This window comes from Oncorhynchus keta, chromosome 12 (genome assembly GCF_023373465.1).
Source record: "Oncorhynchus keta strain PuntledgeMale-10-30-2019 chromosome 12, Oket_V2, whole genome shotgun sequence".
Lineage (NCBI taxonomy): Eukaryota > Metazoa > Chordata > Actinopteri > Salmoniformes > Salmonidae > Oncorhynchus > Oncorhynchus keta.
This window is the reverse complement of record NC_068432.1, coordinates 9,757,463-9,785,023: the sequence shown is the minus strand read 5'-3', so window position 1 is coordinate 9,785,023 and position 27,561 is coordinate 9,757,463. Positions and strand designations below refer to the sequence as shown.

The 27,561-nt window shown below is 42.8% G+C and overlaps 1 protein-coding gene across 4 annotated transcripts in view; it reads right to left on the bottom strand.

Moving 5' to 3' along the window:
- Nucleotides 1-5,876: 5,876 nt before the first annotated feature.
- Nucleotides 5,877-27,561, bottom strand: part of LOC118390944 (ubiquitin carboxyl-terminal hydrolase 2-like) — a 37,077-nt gene continuing 15,392 nt past the window's right edge. For 3 of the 4 annotated variants that reach the window (XM_035781804.2, XM_035781805.2, XM_035781806.2), the window contains 11 exons: nt 12,048-12,098; nt 11,812-11,935; nt 11,117-11,228; nt 10,774-10,884; nt 8,796-8,860; nt 8,607-8,710; nt 8,412-8,492; nt 8,214-8,292; nt 7,691-7,798; nt 7,196-7,316; nt 5,877-6,985 (listed from right to left, as the gene is read on the bottom strand). In XM_035781804.2, coding sequence (XP_035637697.1) covers nt 6,895-6,985; nt 7,196-7,316; nt 7,691-7,798; nt 8,214-8,292; nt 8,412-8,492; nt 8,607-8,710; nt 8,796-8,860; nt 10,774-10,884; nt 11,117-11,228; nt 11,812-11,935; nt 12,048-12,098 — 1,047 coding nt within the window. In that variant the 3' untranslated portion in view covers nt 5,877-6,894. Of the gene's footprint in view, nt 6,986-7,195; nt 7,317-7,690; nt 7,799-8,213; nt 8,293-8,411; nt 8,493-8,606; nt 8,711-8,795; nt 8,861-10,773; nt 10,885-11,116; nt 11,229-11,811; nt 11,936-12,047; nt 12,099-17,868; nt 18,577-27,561 lie in introns of those variants that run through there. The other variant, XM_035781807.2, reaches the window with a different exon arrangement.

Below are 27,561 nucleotides of genomic sequence, written 5' to 3'. Positions count from 1 at the left end.
ATTAAGAATAAGCTGTACAGAAAAAGAGCCTAAAACAATAGCATGGCTTTAAACAGCAAACAATGCAGGTGTAAAAGCACGGTGACTAGGAAAATAATCCCAGATTTGATTTGATTTGATTTGAGGCAGAGCATGCCATACCAGGCTGTGATGGTGCATCTGTAGAACCTTTTGAGGATCTGAGGACCCATGCCAAATCTCTTCAGTTTCCTGAGGGGGAATAGGTTTTGTCGTGCCCTCTTCACGACTGACTTGGTATGCTTGGACCATGTTAGTTTGTTGGTGATGTGGACACCAAGGAACATGAAACTCTCAACCTGCTCCACTACAGCCCTATCGATGAGAATGGGGGCATATGCTCGGTCCTCCTTTTCCTGTGGTCCACAGTCATCTCCTTTTATCTTGATCACGTTGAGGGAGAGAATAAGGGCAGTGTGGAGTGCAATAGAGATTGCATCATTTGTGGATCTGTTAGGGCAGTATGCAAATTGAGTGGGTCTAGCATTTCTGGGATAATGGTGTTGTGAGCCATGACCAGCCTTTCAAAGCACTTCATGGCTAAAGACATGAGTTCTACGGGTCGGTAGTCATTTAGTCAGATTACCTTAGTGTTCTTGGGCACAGGGACTATGGTATTTTTCCACATTCTGTTGTTACAAAGTGGGATTCAATGGATTTAATTGTAATTTGTCAACGATCCACACAAAATACTCATGTCAAAGTGGAAGAAAAATTAAAACATAAATCTTGATTAGATAAGTATTCAATCCCTGACTCAATACATGTTAGAATCACCTTTGGCAGTGATTACAGCTGTGAGTCTTTCTGGGTAAGTCTCTAATAGCTTTCCACGCCTGGATTGTGTAACGTTTGCCCATTATTCTTTTCAAAATTCTTCAATCTCTGTCAAATTGGTTCTTGATCATTGCTGGACAACCCTTTTCAGGTCTTGCCATAGATTTTAGCAGATTTAAGTCAAAACTAAAACTTGGCCACTCAGGAACATTCACTGTATTCTTGGTAAGCAACTCCATTATAGATTTGGCCTAGTGCTTTAGGTTATTATCTTGGTGAATTTATCTCCCAGTGTATGGTGGAAAGCAGACTGAACCCAGTTTTCCTCTAGGATTTTGCCTGTGCTTAGCGCCATTTAGTTATTTTTTTTATCCTTAATAACTCCCCATTCCGTAATGATTACAAGCATACCCATAACATGATGCAGCCAGCACTAAAATATGTTGAGTGGTACTCAATAATGTGTTGTATTGGATTTGCCCCAAACATAACACTTGGTATTCAGGACAAAAAGTGCTTGGCCACATTTCTTGCAATTACTTATTGCAAACAGGATGCATTTGTTTGAATATTTGTATTCTGTACAGGCTTCCTTTTCACTCTGTCCCTTAGGTTAGTATTGTGAAGTAACTACAATATTGTTGATCCATTCTCAGTGTTCTCCCATCACAGCCATTAAACTCTAACTGTTTAAATGCCACAATTGGCCTCATGGTGAAATCCCTAAGCAGTTTCCTTCCTTTACGGTAACTGAGTTAGGAAGGACGCCTCTATCTTTGTGGTGACTGGGTGTATTGATACACCATCCAAAGTGTAATGAATAACTTCATCATGTTCAAAGGGATATTCAATGTGTGTTTTTCTTCTATTTATTTTTATCCATCTACCAATAGGTGCCCTTCTTTGTGACGCATTGGAAAACTTCCCTGGTCTTTGTGGTTAAATCTGTGTTTGAAATTCACTGCTCGACTGAGGGACCTTACAGATAATTGCATGTGTGGGGGTACAGAGAGGAGGTAATCATTCAAAAATCATGTTAAACACTGTTATTGCACACAGAGTAAGTTCATGCAACTTCTGTGTCTTAAGCACATTTGTACTCCTGAACTTATTTAAGCTTGCCATAACATAGGGGTTGAATACTTATTGACTGAAGACTTTTCAGCTTTTCATTTTTAATACATTTCTAAAAAGATAATTTTACTTTGACATTATGGGGTATTAGGAACTGACACTGGCCTCTTTCCGCCCTTACTACTGTAGCTCTGACTTAGCTGATAGCTACTTTATTGAAGAAAAATATACTTACTATGACTGTCGCACCTTGCTATCTTAAGATGAATGCACCAGGAGGCTGGTGGGATGAGCTACAGGAGGACGGGATCATTGATTCCACTCGAGCCATTACAATGAAGCGGAGCCAAACACATTGTTTCCATTAATACCATTCCAGCCATTACAACGAGCCCATCCTCCTATAGCTCCCCCCACCAGTCTCCTCTGCAATGCACTAACTGTAAGTCGCTCTGAGTAAGAGAGTCTGCTAAATTACTAAAATGTCAAATGGAAATGTAACCCAGTGACACAAAATCTCAATTGAAACTATTTTAAATCCAGGCTGTAACAACAAAATGTGGAAAAACGAAAGGGGTGTGAATACTTTCTGAAGGCACTGTATACGGAAACTCCAGGGCAGACAGCCAGGATGACAGCCGGGATGGTGGACTGTGCACTGGAACATCCCAAAACGAATCACAAATGCAGTGAGCCAGCGGAAGGTCATGTTGGATTGAAGCAGTCGTATTGGACTAGCAACGAATCAAAGCTTACTTCTTAATAATAAAGGAGGTGACTTAAGTGTCCAATCCTGGAGGCACACGTTATACCGCAAGTTATAACTGGTCTATAAATCAGCTACCAAAAACTAAAGATTACATTCATCATAAATATTCAGAGTTGATATTTCCGCCTATTGTATCTCTGTGTTTAAAGGTCTATATTTCCAAGATGAATTAAGATATCCTAATGCTTTTTATTTGTGTATATAGTGCAGACAATTGACTACTTGAATTCCACATTTTAGCAATTTCAGAGCTTGCAATATTTGATTACATAAGATTTTGTGGCCCACTCTCCTTCAAGCCAGGCATTATTTAGCAGTTTAGGTGTGTAATTTAGAGCCGATTACAATAGCCACAACATTTAAAAAATTACATGTTTAACTGTATGCATTTCTGTCAGGCAGCACCATACAGCACTGAATGAGAGCACATTTGACTTGAAAAAGGTGTCTATTAATCAGCTAACAAAAAGTAAAGCTTACATTCATCATAAATATTCATAGTTGATATTTCTGCCGGTTGTATCTCTGTGTTTACAGGTCTATATTAACAAGATGAATTAAGATATATATATATACACCGACATAACCTGAAAGGCTGCTCAGCAAGGAAGCCACTGCTCCAAAACCACCATAAAAAAAGCCAGACTATGGTTTGCAACTGCACATGGAGACAAATATCGTACTTTTTGGAGAAATGTCCTCTCGTCTGATGAAACAAAAATAGAACTGTTTGGCCATAATGACCATCGTTATGTTTGGAGGAAAAAGGGGGAGGCTTGCAAGACAGAAGAACACCATCCCAACCGTGAAGCACGGGGGTGGCAGCATCATGTTGTGGGGGTGCTTTGCTGCAGCATGGACTGGCACTTCACAAAATAGATGGCAGCATGAGGCAGGAGAATTATGTGGATATATTGAAGAAACATCTCAAGACATCAGTCAGGAAGTTAAAACTTGGTCACAAATGGGTCTTCCAAATGGACAATAAACCCAAGCATACTTCCAAAGTTGTGGCAAAATGGCTTAAGGACAACAAAGTCAAGGTATTGGAGTGGCCATCACAAAGCCCTGACCTCAATCCCATAGAAAATGTGTGGGCAGAACTGAAAAGGCGTGTGCGAGCAAGGACCCCTACAAACCTGACTCAGTTACACCAGCTCTGTCAGGAGGAATGGGCCAAAATTCCCCCAACTTATTGTGGGAAGCTTGTGGAAGGCTACCTGAAATGGTTGACCCAATTTAAACAATTTAAAGGCAATGCTACCAAATACTAATTCAGTGTATGTAAACCTCTGACCCACTAAGAATGTGATGAAAGAAAAGCTGAAATAAATCACTCGCCTATTATTCTGACATTTCACATTCTTAACATTTTGTGGTGATCCTAACTGACCTAAGACAGGGAATATTTAGGATTCAATGTCGGGAATTGTGAAAAACTGAGTTTAAATGTATTTGGCTAAGGCGTATGTAAACTTCTGACTTCAACTGTACGTGTGTGTGTGTGCGAGTGTCCTTCAAGGCCTATATCAGTGTGAGGGGGCTCCTTGTGAGATCAAATGTGGAGCCTTATGTCACATGGCATCTAATGCCCAGATTGAGGAAGCGAGAAAGGAACAACATCCCTCTCTCTTTGCCTCTTTCTCGTCCACTCTGCCGCTAAGCGAGCAGCCCATAAAAAAAATGAATCCGGCTCTGAACAGCTGCTTTCTAAACACGATGGCGATTTTTGTCCTATGCTAATTCAATTTAGACTCTGGGGTATTAATCCAACACAGCACCCTGTTCAACTAAAGCATCTAAGCTGCACTCACCAGCCTTGAGAAAAGGAAGATGAGTGGAAGCAGAAGAGACAGAGGTTGGGACAAGGGAGCACCGGAGAGGGAGCACCGGAGAGGGAGCACCGAGAAATAAATCCTGCCTCACTTTGAAAAGTAGAAGGAAGATCTGTTCAAGCCATGCTTCTCACCAGTACTTTAATATGGTGATATAATCTACATGCATGCGGCAGCCTCCGCTTTAAAACCTTTAGATTCAGTCTATCATTCAGCACTGCGTTTTATCACTGGGGACGATTTTCGTGCACATTACTGCATTTTGTATAGTTATGTTGGCCGGGAGTTAAAAATCCTACAATGTGATTTTCTGGATTTTTTTTCTTCTCATTTTGTCTGTCATAGTTGAAGTGTATCTATGATAAATTACAGGCCTCTCATCTTTAAGTGGGAGAACTTGCACAATTGGTGGTTGACTAAATGCTTTTTTTGCCCCACTGTACATGCACCCACACACACCCTCTCTCTCTTTAATACCCACATTAACAAGATCAGTGACATAAGGATTAGTCTCCAGCCAGAGGTCACTGAGGAGAGAAATGGGGTGACTGACCTAGATGTAGAGGCAGGCTGAGGGAGAGAGAAGAGAACGAGAGAGTTCAGAGGGAGAGACAGAGAGTAGAGAGAGCTGTAGAAAGAGAGCACGAAGAAAGGCAGCAGGCAGGTTACCTCCAAATTAGCCCCACGCAAAACTACAACTATCCACTGTGTTTGGGCCAAGCTGCTGCTACTGAGAAGATTTAGACTTGGACTCACACACAATCTCCCATGGGAGTATGTTAGTGGGGAGACCACCCCCCAGTGGATCAGGACTGACCTCATGGCCCGTATTCACAAATAGTCTCAGAGTAGGAGTTCTGGTCTAGGATCAGTATTTTGCTTTATAATATCACAATGAATAAGATTGTATGGACAGGTGGGACCTAGTTCTTGATCAGCAATCCTACTGTGAGACATTTTATCAACACAGGCCTTGGGCATTTAGACATTTAGGGGGGCAGGTGCACAAGACATCCAAATTAATTATTGCCATTCATTTTGCTGAAAAATGCAATCTGATTAGACATCCACATCTCCATAATGGAAAGTGGTAACAACCCCCCCCAACCCCATCTCTTAGCTTAGCTCTAGCAAACCAAGTGACGGGCTGCCGTTGTGTTGTTTTCTGCATTAAGGAATGGGCCCTTAATACTCTGAATTGTTTAAAGTCATGGTTAACTGGGCAACAAAATCCATTTATATAGATCATTTGGACATGAAATGTAAAACATGCTTAATGGAGAAGATTAACCTACATTGGTTTCTGTTTAAAAAAATGCTAGCATTTGTTAGCAGAGACTAGTTGAAAAAAGTGTTCCCTTTAGGAAAACTGTCCCTTTAGGAGTTCATAGTTGGCACAGGTGGAGAAGATTACTATTTTAATCAAAGCCATTTACTGTACAGGTGTGTTTGAATATCAGATAGAAAATTACACCATTTTGAGTCCTTGTTTTGAACAGATCAGGGTCGTAGACACCAAACGGACAAATGCAGACCAAATGGGTTAGGGATTAGCCGAATTTGTCTAATAACAAACTCTAGTTTTTGTAGCAAAAAACCCATCTTTATTATTTACACTAATAAATATGACCCTGGGTTCAAATACTATTTAAAATCATTACAAATACTTTAGCTGTGCTTTATTAAGCTCTCCTGTTGCAATGGAACAAATGAAGTCACAAACGTGCTCTGCAAACCCTGCAAGCCTGGCACCCCAGGCAGGCTTAAGCAATACCTCAAAGTAGAAAGAGTTTCAAATAGTATAGGAAATAGTATAGGAACCCAGGTCAAATACTGTTTGAAGTCATTCCTAGTTATGTTTAAGCCTTTTACAACTGTACATACAAACACTGACCTCGCTCTACCCCAGATGGTGCTAGACAGTCATCCATCTCTAAAGTCACAAATATGGTGACGTTTGTTTAAATAGAATCATTTACAGAACGGAAGGTCAAGTGATAATCTTTCATGTCTCAGTGGTGACCTTGAAGTGAATGACGAAAATCCGGCTTAGGGTCTTAGAGACCTCGTTGTAGTGCATCAAAAAAATATACAAAAATATTTTCACCGTCGGCATGGCGACTGCGCACGCACACACCCACTCTTCCCAACGTCCCCGGGAGAACCGCTATGGTTGAACCTCAACTCAATATCTGTATCCTGGCAGTGCAGCCTATGTGTTGTAGCTGAATCCATGGTGCCAAGGGCTACTGTATACATATATACAGAGCAAGGCTCAAAAGTCAACTATCAGACCAGGCACAGGCTTTTTAGGCTCGTTGCATAGGATCCAGGCGCTGTGTAGATCTATGTAGTCCATATATTAGCCGTATGACCAGGGTGCCAGGCTTTACGTAGCCTATATGTCCATGACATGTAGCTTCACAGGCGTGAATGAGACGAGGAGGCCAGCTCGTAGAAGAGCACGTAGGCATCACTGCTGCGGACCTGGCTGGACGACATGGGGCTCACCCTGTAGGGAGGACGCAGAGAACAAGTGTGTGTTAGTTAGAGCATTGTTATAGACACAGAGATAAAGAAATATAGATAGATACAGACACAAAACAGAGCCATTAAAAACAGAGCCATTGACTCCGAATAGTAAAATGTACACCTTAGTGATGGTATGATAATGTTAGGTGGTTATATAGGATGGAGAGTGCATCATGGCGTCATTACATACCTGGAGTCATTGTAGCTGTACCACCCCCCCAGGGCTGGGTTCCTGCAGTAGGCTGTGTAGTGGCCACCCAGTGTGTTCCCAGAGTGGTTGGACACCGCATAGAGATCATACACTGCATTCACTACACACACACACACACACACACACACACACACGTGTTATGTCATTGACATCAGAGGCCTTCATTCAGTTTCAACAGACACCCTATCATTATTGAAAGACAATGCCTGTTTTAAGCCTGATTTACAAAGAGGATGGCAAATCTATAGACTATAAAGCAAGTCAGTTGAACTGTGTGTGTGTGGGTGTGTGTACTGTATGTGCCCTGAGTTCAATGAAGCCAGTTGATCTAGTCAGTCGAGCCAGTGCTTATATTAGTCCACTCAATAATCAAGAAATGGCACTAAAAGCAATTCTAAAAATATTAAAGTAGCTGGAGACAGAGTGCTAGCCTATTTACAGATCTTGTTGCGTGTGTGTGTGGGTACTACTTACTGCTGTTCTCTGAGGCAAATTCCCTCATGTCCAGCTCTTTGAGGGGGAAGTTGACATAGGTAGAGAGTTTACTGGTTCGGATGCGGTTCTCTGAGAAGCGCTTGAGGTCTGGGAGACAGGCTCCGTCAAGGTCAAGCACATGTACAGCTCGAGCACAGTAGCATAGATACAGTAGCTATTGATAGCATGGTAGAACAGACAGCAATTGATAGCATAGCAGCATATATAGACATTGAAGTAGCATTGAGCTATACCTGGCTTCCGTAGCTCAGCCGGCTACTGGGTTAACCCCAGAACCATAGACATTCATTACACTGTTTGAAACATAACATTACAATGATTTTGCCTGCAAAGTTCCTAGAATTAGTTAATTAGAAACAATTAATTCTAGCTCTGGTTATACTGTGTTATTACTAACTCTTCTACATCCTATGAAGTTGTACTACTACAAGATTGAGAGTCATTTAAATTGTTGGGGGAAACCAATGTTGGGGAGGCCAATATGACGTAGTAGAAAGGATACGAAGCACAAGGATCTGGGGGAACTTCTGGATGGTGAACTTCTTCGTGCATTTCCTTCTGGCTTTACACCTGCAGCATGTCTAGAGGAGAGGAAGAGAGGGCTTGGTTATTACATGTAGAAACTCACAGTCTCACTCACTCACTCACTCACTCACACACTCACTCACACACACACACACCAAGCACAGTAGTCCCTTACCGGTTTTTCATCTCCATCCAGTACATCTTCTTTGGTGAAGAATCGCATGCAGTCTGTCAGACTCACCTCCCCTGAACCTTTCTGCGGACACCAACACCCTCAGTCAGACACAGCTTTCACTGTTTCTTTGTGTGTGTGTGTGTATGTACGAGTCTGTGCCCATGCCTGCTTGCATGTCTGAGTGTGTACACTGACCTTAGCGATGGGTAGTGACAAGTCCCAGAATGGATCGAACACTGTGGAGCAGTAACCACACTCACTGCAGGTCAGAGAGCTCTTCAGCTGGCCAACAAACAGATCTACACAGAGAAACAGATACACGATTATACACATATGACATTACACACACACACACGTAATACACACTTTTTCTCAGTCACTCACCGACCACTTTGCTGTCCTCTCTCTCTAGGTATTTGTTCCACATTTTCTTCCCTTTCTCATTGTCACTGTGGAGGAGACAAACACAGATCCCAGGTGAGTTTACAGTCAAACAAGTTGTCCTCTAGAACAGACACACACTCACTCTAACATATATCCTGGGTCAATTTACGTTAAACAAGCTGTCCTGTAGAACAGACACATTCCTCTCTAATACAGATCCCAGGTCAGTTTACGGTCAAACAACCTGTCCTCTAGAACATAGTAGCACATAACGGTCTGAGAACCATATGTTTCTTAGAGCTAGGTTAGAGTGTGGTTGTCCTATGGTTATTTTGCATACAACCTTCCCACAACTTTCTGGGAATGGTGCAGGATAGTTGCTTGGCTTTTGGAAGATCCTCAGAACATTAAGGGAACTTGAACCCCCCCCAGTATTTTTGTGGTATTTCATTACTTTAACAGAACGTTTCCCATAAGTTCAAACATGGCTACATTTCATTTACATTTTCATAATGTTATTGAAAAACATATACATTCTGTTCTGTGTCACAAAAAAAAAACAGATCCTCTTCTTGTTAAGTGTATTCAGGTGATATTAATGACTCTGTGTGTTTAGTTTGAAATAGGGTCCGTTTGAATGGACTACAATGAACAGCATTGTACTTGTAAAAAAAACAAACACTGCATGCTAGCTCCATCCTGGTGGCGTAGTGGACTAATTCCATGGATAGAGAACAGAAGATCATAGGTTAATGCCTAAGCAAATTCATTTCCATGTGTCCTAATCAGTGCTTGGAGCTCAAAACCGTTAACCCAAATGAAGCGAGCAGTGTTATTAAAAGTCTGATTGACACATGTTCTCAGAATGTTATTTCATTACCTTCCATCATTTCCATTCTCAGAACGTTAAGAAAACCTTCCTGGAAAACTTTCAGGGAATCATAGCAAAACATTATCAGAACCTGAAACCTAAAAATGGATGTTCCCAGAACAGGTAAAATGTTCACTAAAAAAAAAAAAAAAAAAAAGATTCCCCCTGTCAGGAAGCCACTGCACCAATGGGAAACCAAACACGTACATTCCCACAACTTCCAAGGAACCAAATGTGCTCGTAGGGTCCTCTAACACAGATCCCAAGTGAGTTTACAATCAAACAAGCTGTCCTCTCCAACAGACACACTCCTCTTTAATACAGATACCAGGTTGGTTTAAACTGGGGCACCCAGTCTTGGTAAAAAAAGCACTTAAAGACATGCTCTGGTACTTTGCTGACTAGTAAGTATTTTTGAAACCTGCAGCTTTGGGCTGTATGTGGCAATGTGTAGTTCATGCATGCATACTCTGTTAACAGAATTACTGACTTACTTCAATCAGCCACGAAGGACCTAGTTTGAAAGCAACTGTTTTCTGGAGGCTGTCCTATGCCATTTGCCCCGACGTGGGCCCTAGCAATTCTAGTTACAGCCTCTCGCCATTTGAGTGAGAACTAGCAAGATGCACACAGTAGAGAGCAATGACGTGGTGCACATATCCACACATTTGTGAAGTAGTGTACAATTATCAGGGACCACTTTTGGCTCGTGCACTACTTTCAGAACTACTGGCTAAAAACTATTCAAAAGTACCAGAGAATATCTTTAACCAATAAAACATGACTCATTACAAAGGCAGTTAACTGCCTGAATGTCATGAGGCAGGTCTAGGCATGTCTAATCCGAGGAGAACAGGTCAGGTTCATTATCTACTGGGCACACACTGTTTGAATCAACATTGTTTCCATGAAATGCCGTAGAACCAACTTGGAATAGACGTTGAATTTATGTCTGGGCCAAGTGGGTAGGCACCAAACAGAAGAAAACGGATTGAAAAGGTAAGGGACTACCAGGCTTGTCCACTAAGAAACGCTGATTTTCCTTTTCAAAATGGTTAAAACTACTGAACATGTCCCTGGGTTGGTGCTACAGGAGGTGAAACTTACGAGAGGTGGTCAATGTCCTCGGCCGGGAGCCTGGGCCGCACTGTGACCCGGTTGACCTCGTTGTGGAGGCCGTCCAATAGGAAACGCAGGAACTCCTGAGCGTCCTGCTGACTAGAGGAGAGAGAGACATTTCAAAAGCTTCCTTTTTTTTCAACCACAAAATAAGAAATGAAAATTAAAGATATTAACAGACATTATTGCCTTACTGGGAAAGGGAGAGAGAGCGAGATGCCGTTTTTAATAGCCAACACTAATTTATGAACTCGCGCTCTCGCGGCACACGTATGACCATAGAAATATAAATTACAAGAACAGACTACAGCCCTTTTCTGAATTAACCTACTTGTATCCCACAAATTTGGGCGCGTATCTCTGGATCTGGGTCTTGAAGTCTGAGGGACTGATGGCCTCGCTGCTGACTGACGTCCATAGGGTCTGAGTGAGTTTGGCAAACTCTGTGTGTGTGAGAGAGTAAGAGAGAGAGACGGGGAGACCGAGCGAGAGAGAGACAGGGGAAAGAAAATGAGACCACTTTTAGAGCCCTTGTACTGTGAAGCAGAGGTCACTTTGCAGGGGAGAGGAGCCATGTGAAGAATAACAATCAGGTAGAAGACAGACGTTAGCTACTGATCAAATGTTAATAATTTCCAAACCGTGTGTGTGTGTGTGTGTGTGTGTGTTTGCGCAGAATAGCTCCTGTAAATTTCAAATGAATTTATGACACAATCTGTCCAAGTATTAAGCAATGAGGTTATGTTACACATTAGAGGTCAGTATTATAGTGTCCCCAGGTGGTTCTGGAAATATTCTTAGGATGATAATTATGCTGCATAATCATAGTTAGTGCTTCTTTACACAATGTTGTCCTAAGGGAAATAACAGATTATTATTATGTTTTATTACCAAATAGTCCACACTGGCCCACTTCCAACCTTCTCAGAATTTGACAGCTGGTAACGTCCCAATGTTATTCTAACAATGCACTTTACACTCAGGCTTAAGTAAAGTGCTCCTTGTTGGATCAGTAGTGTGCCTTACCCTCCATGAGAGCGGCCTTGGCCCTGCAGTTGTTGTTGAGGTCGGTGCGGTGCGTGTTCCTCAGACAGTAGTCCCTCAGGTCAGGAGTGTTGCTCAGACACTGCAGGATTGAGTTCATGAAACACTACACCAGGACAGAGAGAGAGAGGAGAGACGACATCAGATCCACTACAAACCAGACCAGACATAAAGAAAGTGTAAAAACAGACTTGTGTTTGAAGTAATGGTTTACTCACTGTGTTGCCGAGGTTTCTCAGTCCCACCAGGCCTTGAGGACTCTTGGAGTTCTTTTGAGGCAGAGAAAAGAGAGACGCAGGTTAGAGCAGAAATCTTTCTTCACTCAGTCACACTATGGTACATACAAGAACATGGGACCAAACGAGGTCACACTATGGTACATACAAGAACATGGGACCAAACACGAGGTCACACTATGGTACATACAATAACATGGGACCAAACACGAGGTCACACTATGGTACATACAAGAACATGGGACCAAACACGAGGTCACCAGCCTGCTCTTGTGAGTCAGGAAATATAACCCTGAGTACTGAAAGAAATAGGTGGTATTACTATTTACCCCCGCGGAGTATTTGACTCTGTTGTGAAAACACGGACATTAGAAACTGGGTAGTTCGAGCCCCGAATGGTGATTGGCTGAAAGCCGTGGTACATGACAAAACGTTTATTTTTACTGCTCTAATTACGTTGGTAACCAGTTTATAATAGCAATAAGGGACCTCTGGGGTTTGTGGTATTTTGCCAATATACCACGTCTAAGGGCTGTATCCAGGCACTCCGCTTTGCGCTGTGCGTAAGAACAGCCCTTAGTCATGGTATATTGGCCATATACACCACAACCCCTCGGGCCTTATTGCTTAATTATACACAGTGCGTGAACTATATGGCCTTTGATGACAGTAGTGTACACTGACTTGTTGGATGTTCACTGGAGTGGTGTAACGTTGTCTGAAGGGTATTACTACAGTAACACTACGGTGTAAGCACATAGAGCTGGGATGAGAATAGTCGGCATACTGAACATATGACAGCGTCTGGCGGCGTATACCGCATTCCGCATGTGTGCGAGAGACTCACGGGTTGTCACCCTGATCACATATGACATAGTATCACTGTAGGAATCTGCCACTGCTCTGCTAATCGTCGCCATTCCACAAAGTAACACCGCCACCTATCGCATGGTGATGTCACAGACCCTTTTTTAATTTGTATTTATTTTATTTAACTAGGCAAGTCAGTTAAGAACAAATTCTCATTTACAATGATGGCCTAGGAACAGTGGGTTAACTGCCTTGTTCAGGGGCAGAATGACAGATTTTTACCTTGTCAGCTCAGGGATTCGATCTAGCAACCTTTCGGTTACTGGCCCAACACTCTAACCACTAGGCTAGGCTACCTGCCGCCCTTGAGGTGCTAACTTTATAGCAGCCCACATGATAGAATTCACAGGGACTTGTGCTACACATGGGTTAGAGAGTGAGTAGCCCTACAATTGCTATGTTGGAATGGATCTCAATTATTTAACATTTACTGTACGGAGAGATCCGCTGTACACATGATTGGGTAATTCAGCAATTAACTGTCCCTATTCAATCCATTCATATGAATACTGGGTTAAGCATAAGCCTAAATTCTACACTGTATAGACTATAGACTTGTGTCAATGTCAGTGTCTATACGGTCACCACACATACACTACATGGCCTAAAGTATGTGGACACCCATTCAAATGAGTGGATTTGGCTATTTCAGCTATGCGATCTCCATAGACAAACATTGGCTGTAGAACGTCCCGTATTGAAGAGCTCCATGACTTTCAACGTGGCACCGTCATGTATGCCACCTTTCCAACAAGTCAGTTCGTCAAATTTCTGCCCTTCTAAAGCTGCCTCGGTCAACTGTAAGTGTTGTTTGTGAAGTGGAAACGTCTAAGAGCAACAACGGCTCAGGCCACACTGCCGAGTGCTGAAGCATGTAGCTCGTAAAAATCGTCTGTCCTCGGTTGCAACACTCACTGCCGAGTTCAAAGCTGCCTCTGAAAGCAATGTCAGCACAAGAACTGTTCGTTGGGAGCTTCATGAAATGGGTTTCCATGGTCGAGCAGCCCCACACAAGCCTAAGATCACCATGCGCAATGCCAAGCGTCAGCTGGAGTGGTGTAAAGCTCGCGGCCATTGGACTCTGGAGCAGTGGAAACGCATTCTCTGGAGTGATGAATCACGCTTCACCTGCTGGCAGTCCGACAGATGAATCTGGGTTTTTGGCAGATGTCAGGAGAACGCTATCTGGCCAAATGCATAGTGGCAACTGTAAAGTTTGGTGGAAGAGGAATAATGATCTGGAGCTGTTTATCATGGTTTGAGCTAGGCCCCTGAGTTCCAGTGAAGGGAAATCTTAAAGCTACAGAATACAATGACATTCTAGATGATTCTGTGCTTCCAGCTTTGTAGCAAAAGTTTGGATAAAGGCCTTTCCTGTTTCAGCACGACAATGCCCCTGTGCACAAAGTCTAACTTTACGGAAACCCACTAGACAGACCAGGTCTTCCTTGAATACTGGGTTATGAATACTGGGTTAAGCCATAAGCATATAGTTGCTTTACTGTATAAACTATAGACTTTTAATATAATTGTACATTAATCAATCAAATGTATTCATGCATCCCTTTCTACATCAACAGGTCATAGTGCTATACAGAAACATAACATTTTAATAATTTAGCTGATGCTCTTATCCGAGCAACTTACAGTTAGTGCATTCATCTTAAGATAGCTAGGTGAGACAACCACATATCACAGTCGTAGTAAGCTACATAACAACACCCCCCCCACCCACACGATGTGTTAACGCAATCTTCCCTGAATACTGGGTTACACCAGTTCTGGGTTAAGCAGGTTTAATGGATAATGTTGCTTATCTGAGCTAACTGCTACATGTGTGTCCCCGTAATACACATTGCTGTAATAGAGGGACATTTCTGGGAATTGGAAATTCTTGGATGTTACATATTAATATTAAATATTCCTCTAGTGTTCTAGCTAGGCTAGTCCAGATTGAAGTGGAGGGTTTGGTGAAAGTGCATCGGTACATCTGCTCACGAATGAAACACCTACGGGAGGCAGCACCCGCCTGACAGGGGTGGCATCATACGTGCATGTGGGCACAGTATAAACAGTCAGGCACACACAGGCCTAAAAGGAACATGCGCGCACACACACACACACACACACACACACACACACACACACACACACACACACACACACACACACACACACACACACACAGAATGAAGTAGAAACAGCAGTCAGATGCATGTGAGTCAGTGACTATCTCCTGTCCCACCCCAAACCACTCCACATACTGTCCAGTATGTAGCACCACAATGTCACTTCTCACACCCATACAGGTACCAAATTCCTCATACTTCTTTCTCAGAGTACACTTTCCACTAGTAGAGCAGTGCAGGCACTGACTAAAGGCCAAATTCATTGAGCTGGAGTGTGAGTACTGAGTACAGACAGTGCTGCTTTACATGGCCCTTCAGAGAGCGTGTCTGGGCCCACTCCTCATCGTTAGCGCTGAGACGGACCATATGGCTTGAGCCGCATGCACAGTCAGTTTCTCACCCTGGGTAGAAATAGCACCAGAGCCAGGGACACTGTTACAGTGATTACTGAGGAGAGGCCTGTAGAGAATGAGCTCTATTGGCATGTGGCTCACTCAGAACATGGAGGGGGGTCCAACAATAAAGGGCCCTGATTGGCTAGCGTCCCATCTGTTCTGAGGAGGCAGATATTCCATTGGTTGGCACAGGTTGAAAGTCTAAGGAGTGGTGAGAACGCTGTGTTCTCCAACCTTGCTTTGCAGGACTAGTCACAGCCAAACAACTTGTGACTGGGTGCACACACGCATGCGCACACACACACAAAACCCGCTTCATAGCTCTCTCATACCCACATAAAGTTGGCATATGGTGCACCACCCAGCAGCCACAACACCGTAGGCGGACTGTACTGCCCATACCAATAAGACTAAAAACTGTGGTGGATAAAGAATTGATAACGTATTTGAACCATTGATAATGTTGTCAAAGCAGCAATAATGTTTGCATTACGGTTATGCGTTGGTTGTCACTGTGATGGTGCTGACTGAGGAACATTCTGCTCTCTCGATGTCCCCGTAAAGGACATCCATATCTTTAGGCCCTCAGCCCATTCTGAGGACCCATGCACCCAGTCACCCACAGCTTACTGTACAGTACAGATAAGACGAGACATTCTTGGAGACACAGGCTGACATATTCCTTATCTATTGGTGTTCGTTCAACGTCGTAAAACAACGTCACGCCCCTAATTGTTAGTGTGACACAGGCCAAATGGTGTTAACAGTGTTCGATACCCTAACGTGTGTTGAGGTTATGTAACAATAGGCAAAATCAGGTTATCTTCACCCACAAGTGCTGATGGGACTTTCCTCTATCAACCAGGGAACACAGTGAGGTAAGACAGTGTTCTTGGTCAAGTGTATACTGCGGTACGTTAGACTTTGAAGGGCTAAGCCGCAGTCACTGATGGCAATGATTATGAATGGTGGTTTGTTTGGTGTTTCATTGCGAGGTTTTGTGTCGAACTTGACTGATAGACAGGGTGCTATCGGGCACTGTGAGCCTTTGGTTTGTCCACTAGGGGTCATCCTGTCATTTCCTCAGGGTTATTCATGTGAGGATTAATGAGCCGGTATTCATAAAAGGTCTCGGAGTAGGTGTGCTGATCTAGGAACAGTTCCCCCATGTCCATGTAACCGTATTCTGTATGATCTTAAAAGCAAAACTAATCCTAAATCGTACTCAGATGCTTGATTACATACGGCCCCTGTCTATGTTGTATGTTATACAGGCCTTTAGGCCATTATCCATATATATATTTTTTAAATACATTATTTCAAGAACGACTAAAGTACTGTGTAGTGTTAACGTAGTCTGTGCCACATCAGATTATCTTTTTTCTTTCGGCCTAATTCTTCTCCTTTCAGTAGACTATAGTGCATGTTGCATTGGAGCTTCAGAAGGGAAAGGCACAAATTTGTCCCGGTCACTAATTCTCTGTACTGTACAGTGTAGCCTACATCCAGGGCCAAAAAAGAACAGCTGGAACGGAAGAAAGCAGGCCTATATTATGTGCATTTACGGCCAGCGGTGCACAAACTCCTACTCAGCTTAGAGCCGTGGTTCCCAACCTTTTGCTGTTACTTCCCAGAGTAACCCAGGGGGTCCTGGTTGAGAAACGCTTGTGTACAGGATGCTCTGAGCTCTGTAAGAACTGCTAAACTGCAGATTATATAACCAAATAAACTGCACGAGGTTACAGTAAATTGACAGGCAGGCAGCTGTTTCGAGCACTGTTTTCAGATGCCCGATGACTTGAACATAATGTGAAACTATTCCTATTGGATTGAAACGTTTGCATTAGTTGACAATGCAACAACCGTCAGCCTATATTGGCCTGTGTAGGATGACAACATTCCACCACACAAAAGTGTAATTCTATTATTTTATATTATCACGGGTGTCGAAATAACATGTAACTTTTTTTTGGAGAGGATGTAGGCTTGCCTATTCGAACTACGGGTGCCGAATTTAAGTTAGCCTTGCTCCACTTTTGCTTTGGCAAATCAATAACTAAGCCACGGACCCGTCAAGATTCCAAGTTCCAACGTGGAAAGTGTAGTTTACAGGGCTCAAGCTCTAAAAGCAATTTCATAACACATTTAATCTGTTGCTGACAGGGTAAAGGGACATTGTTATGTAAGTACGTAGACTATAGCTGCCAACATGATCCTTTCCTGAGGTTTATGTTGTTGATGGAAATGTCGCCTGTAACTAAAACAAATCTATCCGATGATAAATGTAAATATGAAATAGGCCCATAAGACTAATATCAAAAATGTTCTGACAATATATTCGCTCAGTCACAATTTGGACACCGGCTACCTGAATATGCCTTTGCTTGCATACCGATTAGGCGCACTCACCTTGGCTTGATTAATAAGAAGACCCACAAATGTGGACACCAACATTGAGCGCGACATTGTAGGACTCTTCCTGCGCAGGTCCGTCTTTAGGAAGGGGAATGCGGTGACCGGCGGCTCCTCGGGCACGGTGACGGTGTACGAATGTCGCATACTAGGCATGATGGCGGTGTAGGCTACGGTCTATACAGCAGACGATACAATCAATTAGAGGTGGCGATGCTGAAAAGTTGTCTACCGCGGGTGCAACAGTAGCTGGTCCCGGTGTAACGTGCTTGCACTTGGTAAGGAAACTGGTCCTCTCATCGAGGACAAGGTGTTCAATTCGAATCCTTCGAAACACTTGAATGATCAAATAAAACAGGCGTTGATGATCAATTGTCGCGATTTGCAGTCCGTCAGAAGTGAGACAACCCGATAGATCAGGTAGTCAAGCCTGTATTACTAGGCTTTATTTATAAATAAACAGTAACATATAGGCCCCAACCGGCACTTCGCCTACCAGAATAACATTAGACCCCAAACTCAATCTGGAATATCACTGGGTGCAGACTGAGGCCGATTCGGTTGTATAAGGTTCCACCTCTCTCAGTGTGGGTTGAATAAACTAGAGTCGGTGTGCAGTGCCCTTTCGTTTTACTACACAGCACACGCCCCCTCGGACTCAATAGACGTCACGAAGTATCTCATGCTTGTCGACACGTCAAACGGCAGAGGACGAGACGTTCTCCCCATTCACAGAAGAGGACGAGGACTGAGAGGAGGGTGGTGGAAATGCATGATATATCCGTCCGTCTATAATAATATATGCAATTTAGCTAACGCTTTTATCCAAAGCTACTTACTGTCATGCGTACATTTTTACGGCTAGCGATATCTCTATATAGATCAAGTTATCCATCCATATATTTTTATACCTTGCCTTACAGCATTGGCTTCTTCCACCTTGACATGTGAATTTAGCTTGACAATATAATGCATAATATCAGTGTAATGTCATAAGTAAAACCTATAACATGGTATGACAAGCATTATGGCATTATGTCAATCAAAAGTCAATAACGTCCAAAGTTTGTTGCTTGCACATTTAGCAAACTAAAGCAACAGTTGGTCATAGCTCAAGCATTGCCATACGTTTCTCTAGAATATTGTGAATGAATGACAAAACGGAGTCGCATTCACTAAGGATCAAACAGCGCGAAACATGGAGGGATCTGACCAATAAGAAACGTTGTTTTCATTTTCCGTTATTGAACGTGTTGCTACGGTGTAGAGTAATGAATACGACCCTGGGGTACAGCAATGTAAGACATTACCCAATCAAACCTTTCCCTGGAACAGAGCTTTTTTTTATGCAAGCAGATATTTGGCATACCAGGGTTGTGCTCATTAGGGCACACAGCAGAAAAGGGTTTTGCAACCGTGAACGAAAATGAGCTTTCCAGTCCAGGTATTCCCTTCCCCGTTTTCTGCCATTTAGGGTCCAATGAACTCGACCCTACTCCTAATTGGCCCATCATCACTCTACAGTCACATTCAATCTGTACGCAGAATAATACCAGCTAGAGGGGGTGTTAAGAAGAAGTAATACACCCACTCTCAAAACATCTCAGGAAACCCAACAACCACAAACACAGCACCATAATCTTACGAAAGCAAAGTGTCGCTTTTCGCCGAATCATTACGTAAGCAGCGTGGAACTGACCCGTTCCCTGAGAATCAGCGCATTATTCTTATGAAACTCCCAACCTTACGTGAGTGGCGTTATGGTCTAAAAATTATATCTAGATTTTTTCAGTTATGTGCAATTCACGATATACATCTCGATTTAAGTGTTCTCTAAATAAGCTTTTTGTACAATTAAAGGTAAAACACACTGCATTGTAAATAGTCAGCAATAATATAATAAATTCAGGGATTGTGAAATTATACCTAGGCTAAATATGTGCCTTCCACAACCATAAGACCCACTAATGATTTAATTATTTTATAAAAAATAGATTAATCTGTCTTTTTTGAAATAATCACTGATCTGGCATTCAAGTCTGTCTATTAAAATGCCATTTTTGTTTAAAAAAATGAACAGAACCATGCATAATGCACACTGGGGGAAATGGCCAAAATATCATAACATGGTATTTAAAAATTGTTTGACAGTATTTTATGTTTTTGAAAAATAAAACTCCTACATTTGCTTTGTGAGTAATGCACGACCCTAGGGTGGCAACACATACATTCTAAGTCATATCTATGGGTCTTTCTCCATTCTGATGGATACTGATTAATTCAACCCCAAATAATTTCCTGCATTTTCATAACATTTCTAAATTTCCTGCACTAATTTTAGATAATTTCCATACTGTCACATAGGGCTGCAAAATATAGAGGCCTTATTTGTAACCCAAATGTTGCAATTGCGATTTGACGTGCGATTTACATGAAAAAAAAATGTGTGTGAACTGTTGGAATCATGGAAATATGTTTATTCTAATTCTATAGTTAGAATATAAATAATTGTGGGCACTTTGAATACAGTACTGTTTGACATGACAACGAATTAAAATGCCAGGAAGGAGTTATTGTGACAGGGTAGGAACCAAAGTGTTGGTCAGTGTTTCCTAGGGGACCCTATAATCTGTGGCTACATTAAATGTTTCTTCATGCAGCCAGAATACACTGCTCAAAAAAATGAAGGGAACACTAAAATAACACATCGTAGATCTGAATGAATGAAATATTCTTATTAAATACTTTTTTCTTTACATAGTTGAATGTGCTAACAACAAAAATCACACAAAAATTATCATTGGAAATCAAATTTATCAACCCATGGAGGTCTGGATTTGGAGTCCCACTCAAAATTAAAGTGGAAAACTACACTACAGGTTGATCCAACTTTGATGTAATGTCCTTAAAACAAGTCAAGTCAAAATGAGGCTTAGGAGTGTGTGTGGCCTCCACGTGCCTGTATGACCTCCCTACAACGCCTGGGAATGCTCCTGATGAGGTGGCGGATCGTCTCCTGAGGGATCTCCTCCCAGACATGGACTAAAGCATCCGCCAACTCCTGGACAGTCTGTGGTGCAACGTGGCGTTGGTGGATGGAGCGAGACATGATGTCCCAGATGTGCTCAATTGGATTCAGGTCTGGGGAACGGGCGGGCCAGTCCATAGTATCAATGCCTTCCTCTTGCAGGAACTGCTGGCACACTCCAGCCACATGAGGTCTAGCATTGTCTTGCATTAGGAGGAACCCAGGGCCAACCGCACCAGCATATGGTCTCACAAGGGGTCTGAGAATCTCATCTCGGTACTTAATGGCAGTCAGGCTACCTCTGGCGAGCACATGGAGGGCTGTGCGGCCCCCCAAAGAAATGCCACCCCACACCATGACTGACCCACCGCCAAACCGGTCATGCTGGAGGATGTTGCAGGCAGCAGAACGTTCTCCACGGCGTCTCCAGACTCTATCATGTCTGTCACATGTGCTCAGTGTGAAGAGCACAGGGTGCCAGTGGCGAATTTGCGAATTTTGGTGTTCTCTGGCAAATGCCAAACGTCCTGTACGGTGTTGGACTGTAAGCACAACCCCCACCTGTGGACATCGGGCCCTCATACCACCCTCATGGAGTCTGTTTCTGACCATTTGAGCAGACACATGCACATTTGTGGCCTGCTGGAGGTCATTTTGCAGGGTTCTGGCAGTGCTCCTCCTTGCACAAAGGCGGAGGTAGCGGTCCTGCTGCTGGGTTGTTGCCCTGCTATGGCCTCCTCCACATCTCCTGATGTCCTGGCCTGTCTCCTGGTAGCGCCTCCATGCTCTGGACACTACGCTGACACACACAGCAAACCTTCTTGCCACAGCTCGCATTGATGTTCCATCCTGGATGAGCTGCACTACCTGAGCCACTTGTGTGGGTTGTAGACTCAGTCTCATGCTACCACTAGAGTGAAAGCACCGCCAGCATTCAAAAGTGACCAAAACATCAGCCAGGAAGCATAGGAACTGAGATGTGGTCTGTGGTCACCACCTGCAGAACCACTCCTTTATTGGGGGTGTCTTGCTAATTGCCTATAATTTCCACCTGTTGTCTTCCATTTGCACAACAGCATGTGAAATGTATTGTCAATCAGTGTTGCTTCCTAAGTGGACAGTTTGATTTCACAGAAGTGTGATTGACTTGGAGTTACATTGTGTTGTTTAAGTGTTCCCTTTATTTTTTTGAGCAGTGTATTTATGCTTGGGGGGATGAAATTTAAAGCATGCTAATATTTTTTACACTTTATTCAGACACTTTATTCAGAAGGTAATGAAATTATATGGGGAGACAGGCAAATGGGAGAAACCGTGGGAAGGTCGGAAGCACGGATTGATCCCTATTCTCCGGTGGAAAGTTGTAGCAGGTAGCCTAGTGGTTAGAGCATTGGGCCAGTAACCAAAAGGTTGCTAGATCGAATCCCTGAGCTGACGAGGTAAAAATATGTCATTCTGCCCCTGAACAAGGCAGTTAACCCACTGTTCCTCGGCAGTCATTGTAAATAAGACCTACACCAAGTGTCAAACTCTTTCCACAGAGGGCCGAGTGTCTGTGGGTTTTCGCTCCCCCTTGTACTTGATTGATGAATCAAGGTCAATAATTAGTAAAGAACTCCCCTCGCCGGTTGTGTAAGTCTTAATTGAAAGGGAAAGCCTAAAACCTGCAGACACTAGGGCATCCATGGAATGAGTTTGACACACCTGCACTACACCAATGCTCTGCACAGGAAATACTCATATTAATGGCAGTCGGTAACCAAATCATAGATTGCAGTCTCCTTGTCCATAGACTGCTTTCAAGGCAAGGACACACATTTTGGGGAACTCTCTTTAAAATATGGCTTGTGGCCTCTCGGCTGGCGTGGCGGTCTAGGGCAGTGCTAGCTGTGCCACCAGAGACTCTGGGTTTGAGCCCAGGGTCTGTCGCAGCCGGCCGCGACCGGGAGATCCATGGGGCGAAGCACAATTGGCCTAGCGTCGTCCGGGTTAGGCAGGGTTTGGCCGGTAGGAATATCCTTGTCTCATCGCAGTGCACGCTAACCAGGTCGCCAGGTGCACAGTGTTTCCTCCGACACATTGGTGCGGCTGGCTTCCGGGTTGGATGCGCGCTATGTTAAGAAGCAGTGCGACTTGGTTGGGTTGTGTTTCGGAGGACGCATGACTTTCAACCTTCGTCTCTCCTGAGCCCGTATGGGAGTTGTAGCGATGAGACAAGATAGTAGCTACTAACAATTGGATACCACGAAATTGGGGAGAAAAGGGGGTAAAAACTTTTTTTAAAGGGCTGGAATAAAATCCTGCTTGCTCTTCAGAATAGTTGTCCACCCCTGATCTGTTTCCCAACTGCTGGGTGTTTGAAAATGTTCTTGTTATAACAATTAATTGATCAAAATCACCCAACCTTGAAGAAAAATCTAATTATTATCAATATTTAGGTGGTTAATGCCAACGAGTTGAAGATTCTTGCCATCATCTGACTCTACATAGACAAAATATGATGAGTTTAGGAGTTGTGAGCCCCCCTACCATCTCTGCCTAGCATGTGCACAATACTAAAATGTCAAAATATATATTTGAGGTCTGGAGCATTTAATATGTAGGACTTATTCAAAACTGCCCGTGAATGGCTGCAGAAATACATAGCCTGATATAATTCATTTTCAAAGAGTAGTCATATCAGATTTCAAATATGTGATTACAGTGGCAAAATTGGGAAGAAACAGAATACAATAATGTCAGTGTGGGGAATAACATTAGTGTTCTTGCTGACAAGCACATTAATTACCCTTTATTTTAGCCCATTGTTAAGAATAAGAATTGTTCCATTGATCAGACTAAATAAAGTACATTGCTAATAAAATCTCATAACCAAATTATGTTTATTTTCATTATCTCCCCTCTAGAATCAAACGTACACTTTTGGGTTCACAATAACTTTGACAAAATTATGTTCATAGTTACAAATGAGGTCACCCGAGCAAACTTCCCTGCTACAACATACTGTATGTAGCTGCCTTTTAGCTGTCACAGCCTGTCAAACGAGGGGACTGCAAGTGTGGATTAAATCGACTTTTGTACATGCTGTGAAAAGTCTGCATTCTGCAATAGGACCCGGAGTAACAGCAACCTAATTGTGTTGACACCATTGTACATAAAACAGCGCTACCGTGCTGCTCTTTTTACAGTTTTATAAAGTCAACGGAGAACGTTCTCTCCATTCAGCTCCACTCTGATCTTGAGGGGCGTTTTTTTTTAAACGCGCATCCTACCCCCTAGATCCCGTATTTAACAAGACCAATCATATGCTTCAATGTGCCGCGGTTCACAGTGCTGTGACAAGACAAGACAATGATCGAGGTTCCGCTCTTGATGTAAAATTGAAGTCGCAGATGCTACGATGTCAAAACAATATGGAGCACAGTTAAAGTTAACACACTACACAATGGACTCATTAGAAAAATAAAAGCATTAATTTGCGTTGCGTGATATATAAGAGGTGTGGCGTGCGAGGGTCAATAGTGTGTCTCACGGCCAATGAGTGAGAGTTAGCAGCTCTGTAGTAATTTTAGCCAATTTGGATCTATTTTGTAGCTAACAAGGTAGACCAGTTGACTTGTTATAAACACGCCCTTCTGTCAGTCTGCAACAGTTTGAACAGAATGCTAGCCTGTCCACTTGGTTCAGATGTTGAAATGTCGAGTGGCCATCCGTATTTCTCCGAATGAGAACGACTTGCCAATTCGTTATATAGTTGTGTTTTATGCTTTAACACAGACTAGACAAATAACAGTATTTGGCTAAAATGCCGCACGCAATAAACTGAGCATTAATTTTCAGGAATCAATGTTCATTGATACTCCCGTTTTTGTAGGTTCTGGTCTGCGCGCAATTTGAGTCTCAGTGTGTTTCGGAATTCATATGACTGATTTTGTTGGACCCTTACCTGAAATGCAATTAGTGAGTTTAAACCGCTTGTCAGAAAGGAAGACGTGATCTCTCATCTTGGTTGTTGTAAGTGGCAGGAGGAGGGGCTTGGTGTGTGTGTGTTAATGGAAAGGTGCACCCGGACAGAGACCTGTATATAATGGGGAGATGCTCATGTCTCCACCCTAACAATGGGAGTCGTTGTCCAAACGGCGGGAAGGCAGGATACAAGTATAGGTCCAAAATAAGCCCATATAAACACATTGGGTTTATTTTGGACAGAGTTAAGCGAGAGTAAAATCTCTCGCTTCGCCTCTTCCTCTCTGACACAGCACAGAAGGAGCGAAGGAGAAGAGACCGAAAATACAACATGAGAATAAGCGTACATAAACACTCGTAAAAAATAAAATGTAAAAAATGATTAATGCAATACAGGCATCAAATATCGCACAATAAAACATTAAAATTAATTCGATATATCGCCCAGCCATACACTCAATCGTTATTATAAGAACTGCGATACACTGTGTTTACTAGCAGTCTTGAGGGCAGGGTCATGATATGACATATAGCACCTGCTCCTGCAATTTAATCAATAAAATAAAAAAGTCTGTAACCTAACAAAATCTGGAAATATATATTTTCCAAATGCACTGTATGCCAAAAAAATTACTCCACTATCACCCTATCAGTGAGGTATCTGTGTACATCAGAGATGTGTAAAACAGAATAGGTTTTAATAGTGGGAACCAGTTATCGAGATTTATCGGACAGACAGCGCATCTCAGTATGGAGCGCAGTTCACAATGCATGCATCATCTGGTAACTTTTTTCCTTGTGACAGGTACATTTGCTGCACCATAGTCAATCAAATTGCATCCAAAATAGATAATCCTGTTCAAGATACGTATATCGATGTCCTAGCCTACCCCTTTCAGGTACAGTGGGGCAAAAAAGTATTTAGTCAGCCACCAATTGTGCAAGTTCTCCCACTTAAAAAGATGAGAGAGGCCTGTAATTTTCATCATAGGTACACTTCAACTATGACTGACAAAATGATTAAAAAGAATACAGAAAATCACATTGTAGCATTTTTTAATGAATTTATTTGCAAATTATGGTGGAAAATAAGTATTTGGTCACCTACAAACAAGAAATATTTCTGGCTCTCACAGACCTGTAACTTCTTCATTAAGAGGCTCCTCTGTCCTCCACTCATTACCTGTATTAATGGCACTTGTTTGAACTTGTTATCAGTATAAAAGACACCTGTCCACAACCTCAAATAGTCACACTCCAAACTCCACTATGGCCAAGACCAAAGAGCTGTCAAAGGACACCAGAAACAAAATTGTAGACCTGCACCAGACTGGGAAGACTGAATCTGCAATAGGTAAGCAGCTTGGTTTGAAGAAATCAACTGTGGGAGAAATTATTAGGAAATGGAAGACATACAAGACCACTGATAATCTCCCTCAATCTGGGGCTCCACGCAAGATTTCACCCCGTGGGGTCAAAATGATCACAAGAACAGTGAGCAAAAATCCCAGAACCACACGGGGGGGGCTAGTGAATGACCTGCAGAGAGCTGGGACCAAAGTAACAAAGCCTACCATCAGTAACACACTACGCCGCCAGGGACTCAAATCCTGCAGTGCCAGACCTGTACCCCTGCTTAAGCCAGTACATGTCCAGGCCCTTCTGAAGTTTGCTAGAGAGCATTTGGATGATCCAGTAGAAGATTGGGAGAATGTCATATGGTCAGATGAAACCAAAATATTACTTTTTGGTAAAAACTCAACTCGTCGTTTTTGGAGGACAAAGAATGCTGAGTTGCATCCAAAGAACACCATACCTACTGTGAAGCATGGGGTGGAAACATCATGCTTTGGGGCTGTTTTTCTGCAAAGGGACCAGGACGACTGATCCGTGTAAAGGAAAGAATGAATGGGGCCATATATCGTGAGATTTTGAGTGAAAACCTCCTTCCATCAGCAAGGGCATTGAAGATGAAACGTGGCTGGGTCTTTCAGCATGACAATGATCCCAACACACCACCCGGGCAACGAAGGAGTGGCTTCGTAAGAACATTGGAGTGGTCCTGGAGTGGCCAAGCCAGTCTCCAGATCTCAACCCCATAGAAAATCTTTGGAGGGCAACAGCCCCAAAACATCACTGCTCTAGAGGAGATCTGCATGGAGGAATGGGCCAAAACACCAGCAACAGTGTGTGAAAACCTTGTGAAGACTTACAGAAAACGTTTGACCATTGCCAACAAAGGGTATATAACAAAGTATTGAGATAAACTTTTGTTATTGACCAAATACTTATTTTCCACCATAATTTGCAAATAAATTCCTAAAAAAATTCTACAATGTGATTTTCTGGATTTTTTTTTCTCCATTTTGTCTGTCGTAGTTGAAGTGTACCTATGATGAAAATTACAGGCCTCTCTCATCTTTTTAAGTGGGAGAACTTGCACAATTGGTGGCTGACTAAATACTTTTTTGCCCCACTGTACATACATATTGCCATGACGTTGGCCTGGGGGAAGGTTTAAGACAGTCATAAATACCTCTTTCCCCCTTTTTCCTCTCTCTACCCTACTGATTTTACATTTGCAAATTCTTGGTTAACAGAGATTCTGGGAACATCAGAAGGTGGGGGGGATTTACTATATTCTGGTAATCCGACCAATTGAACATATGTGGTGGTACTTAATGAATATGATGTCA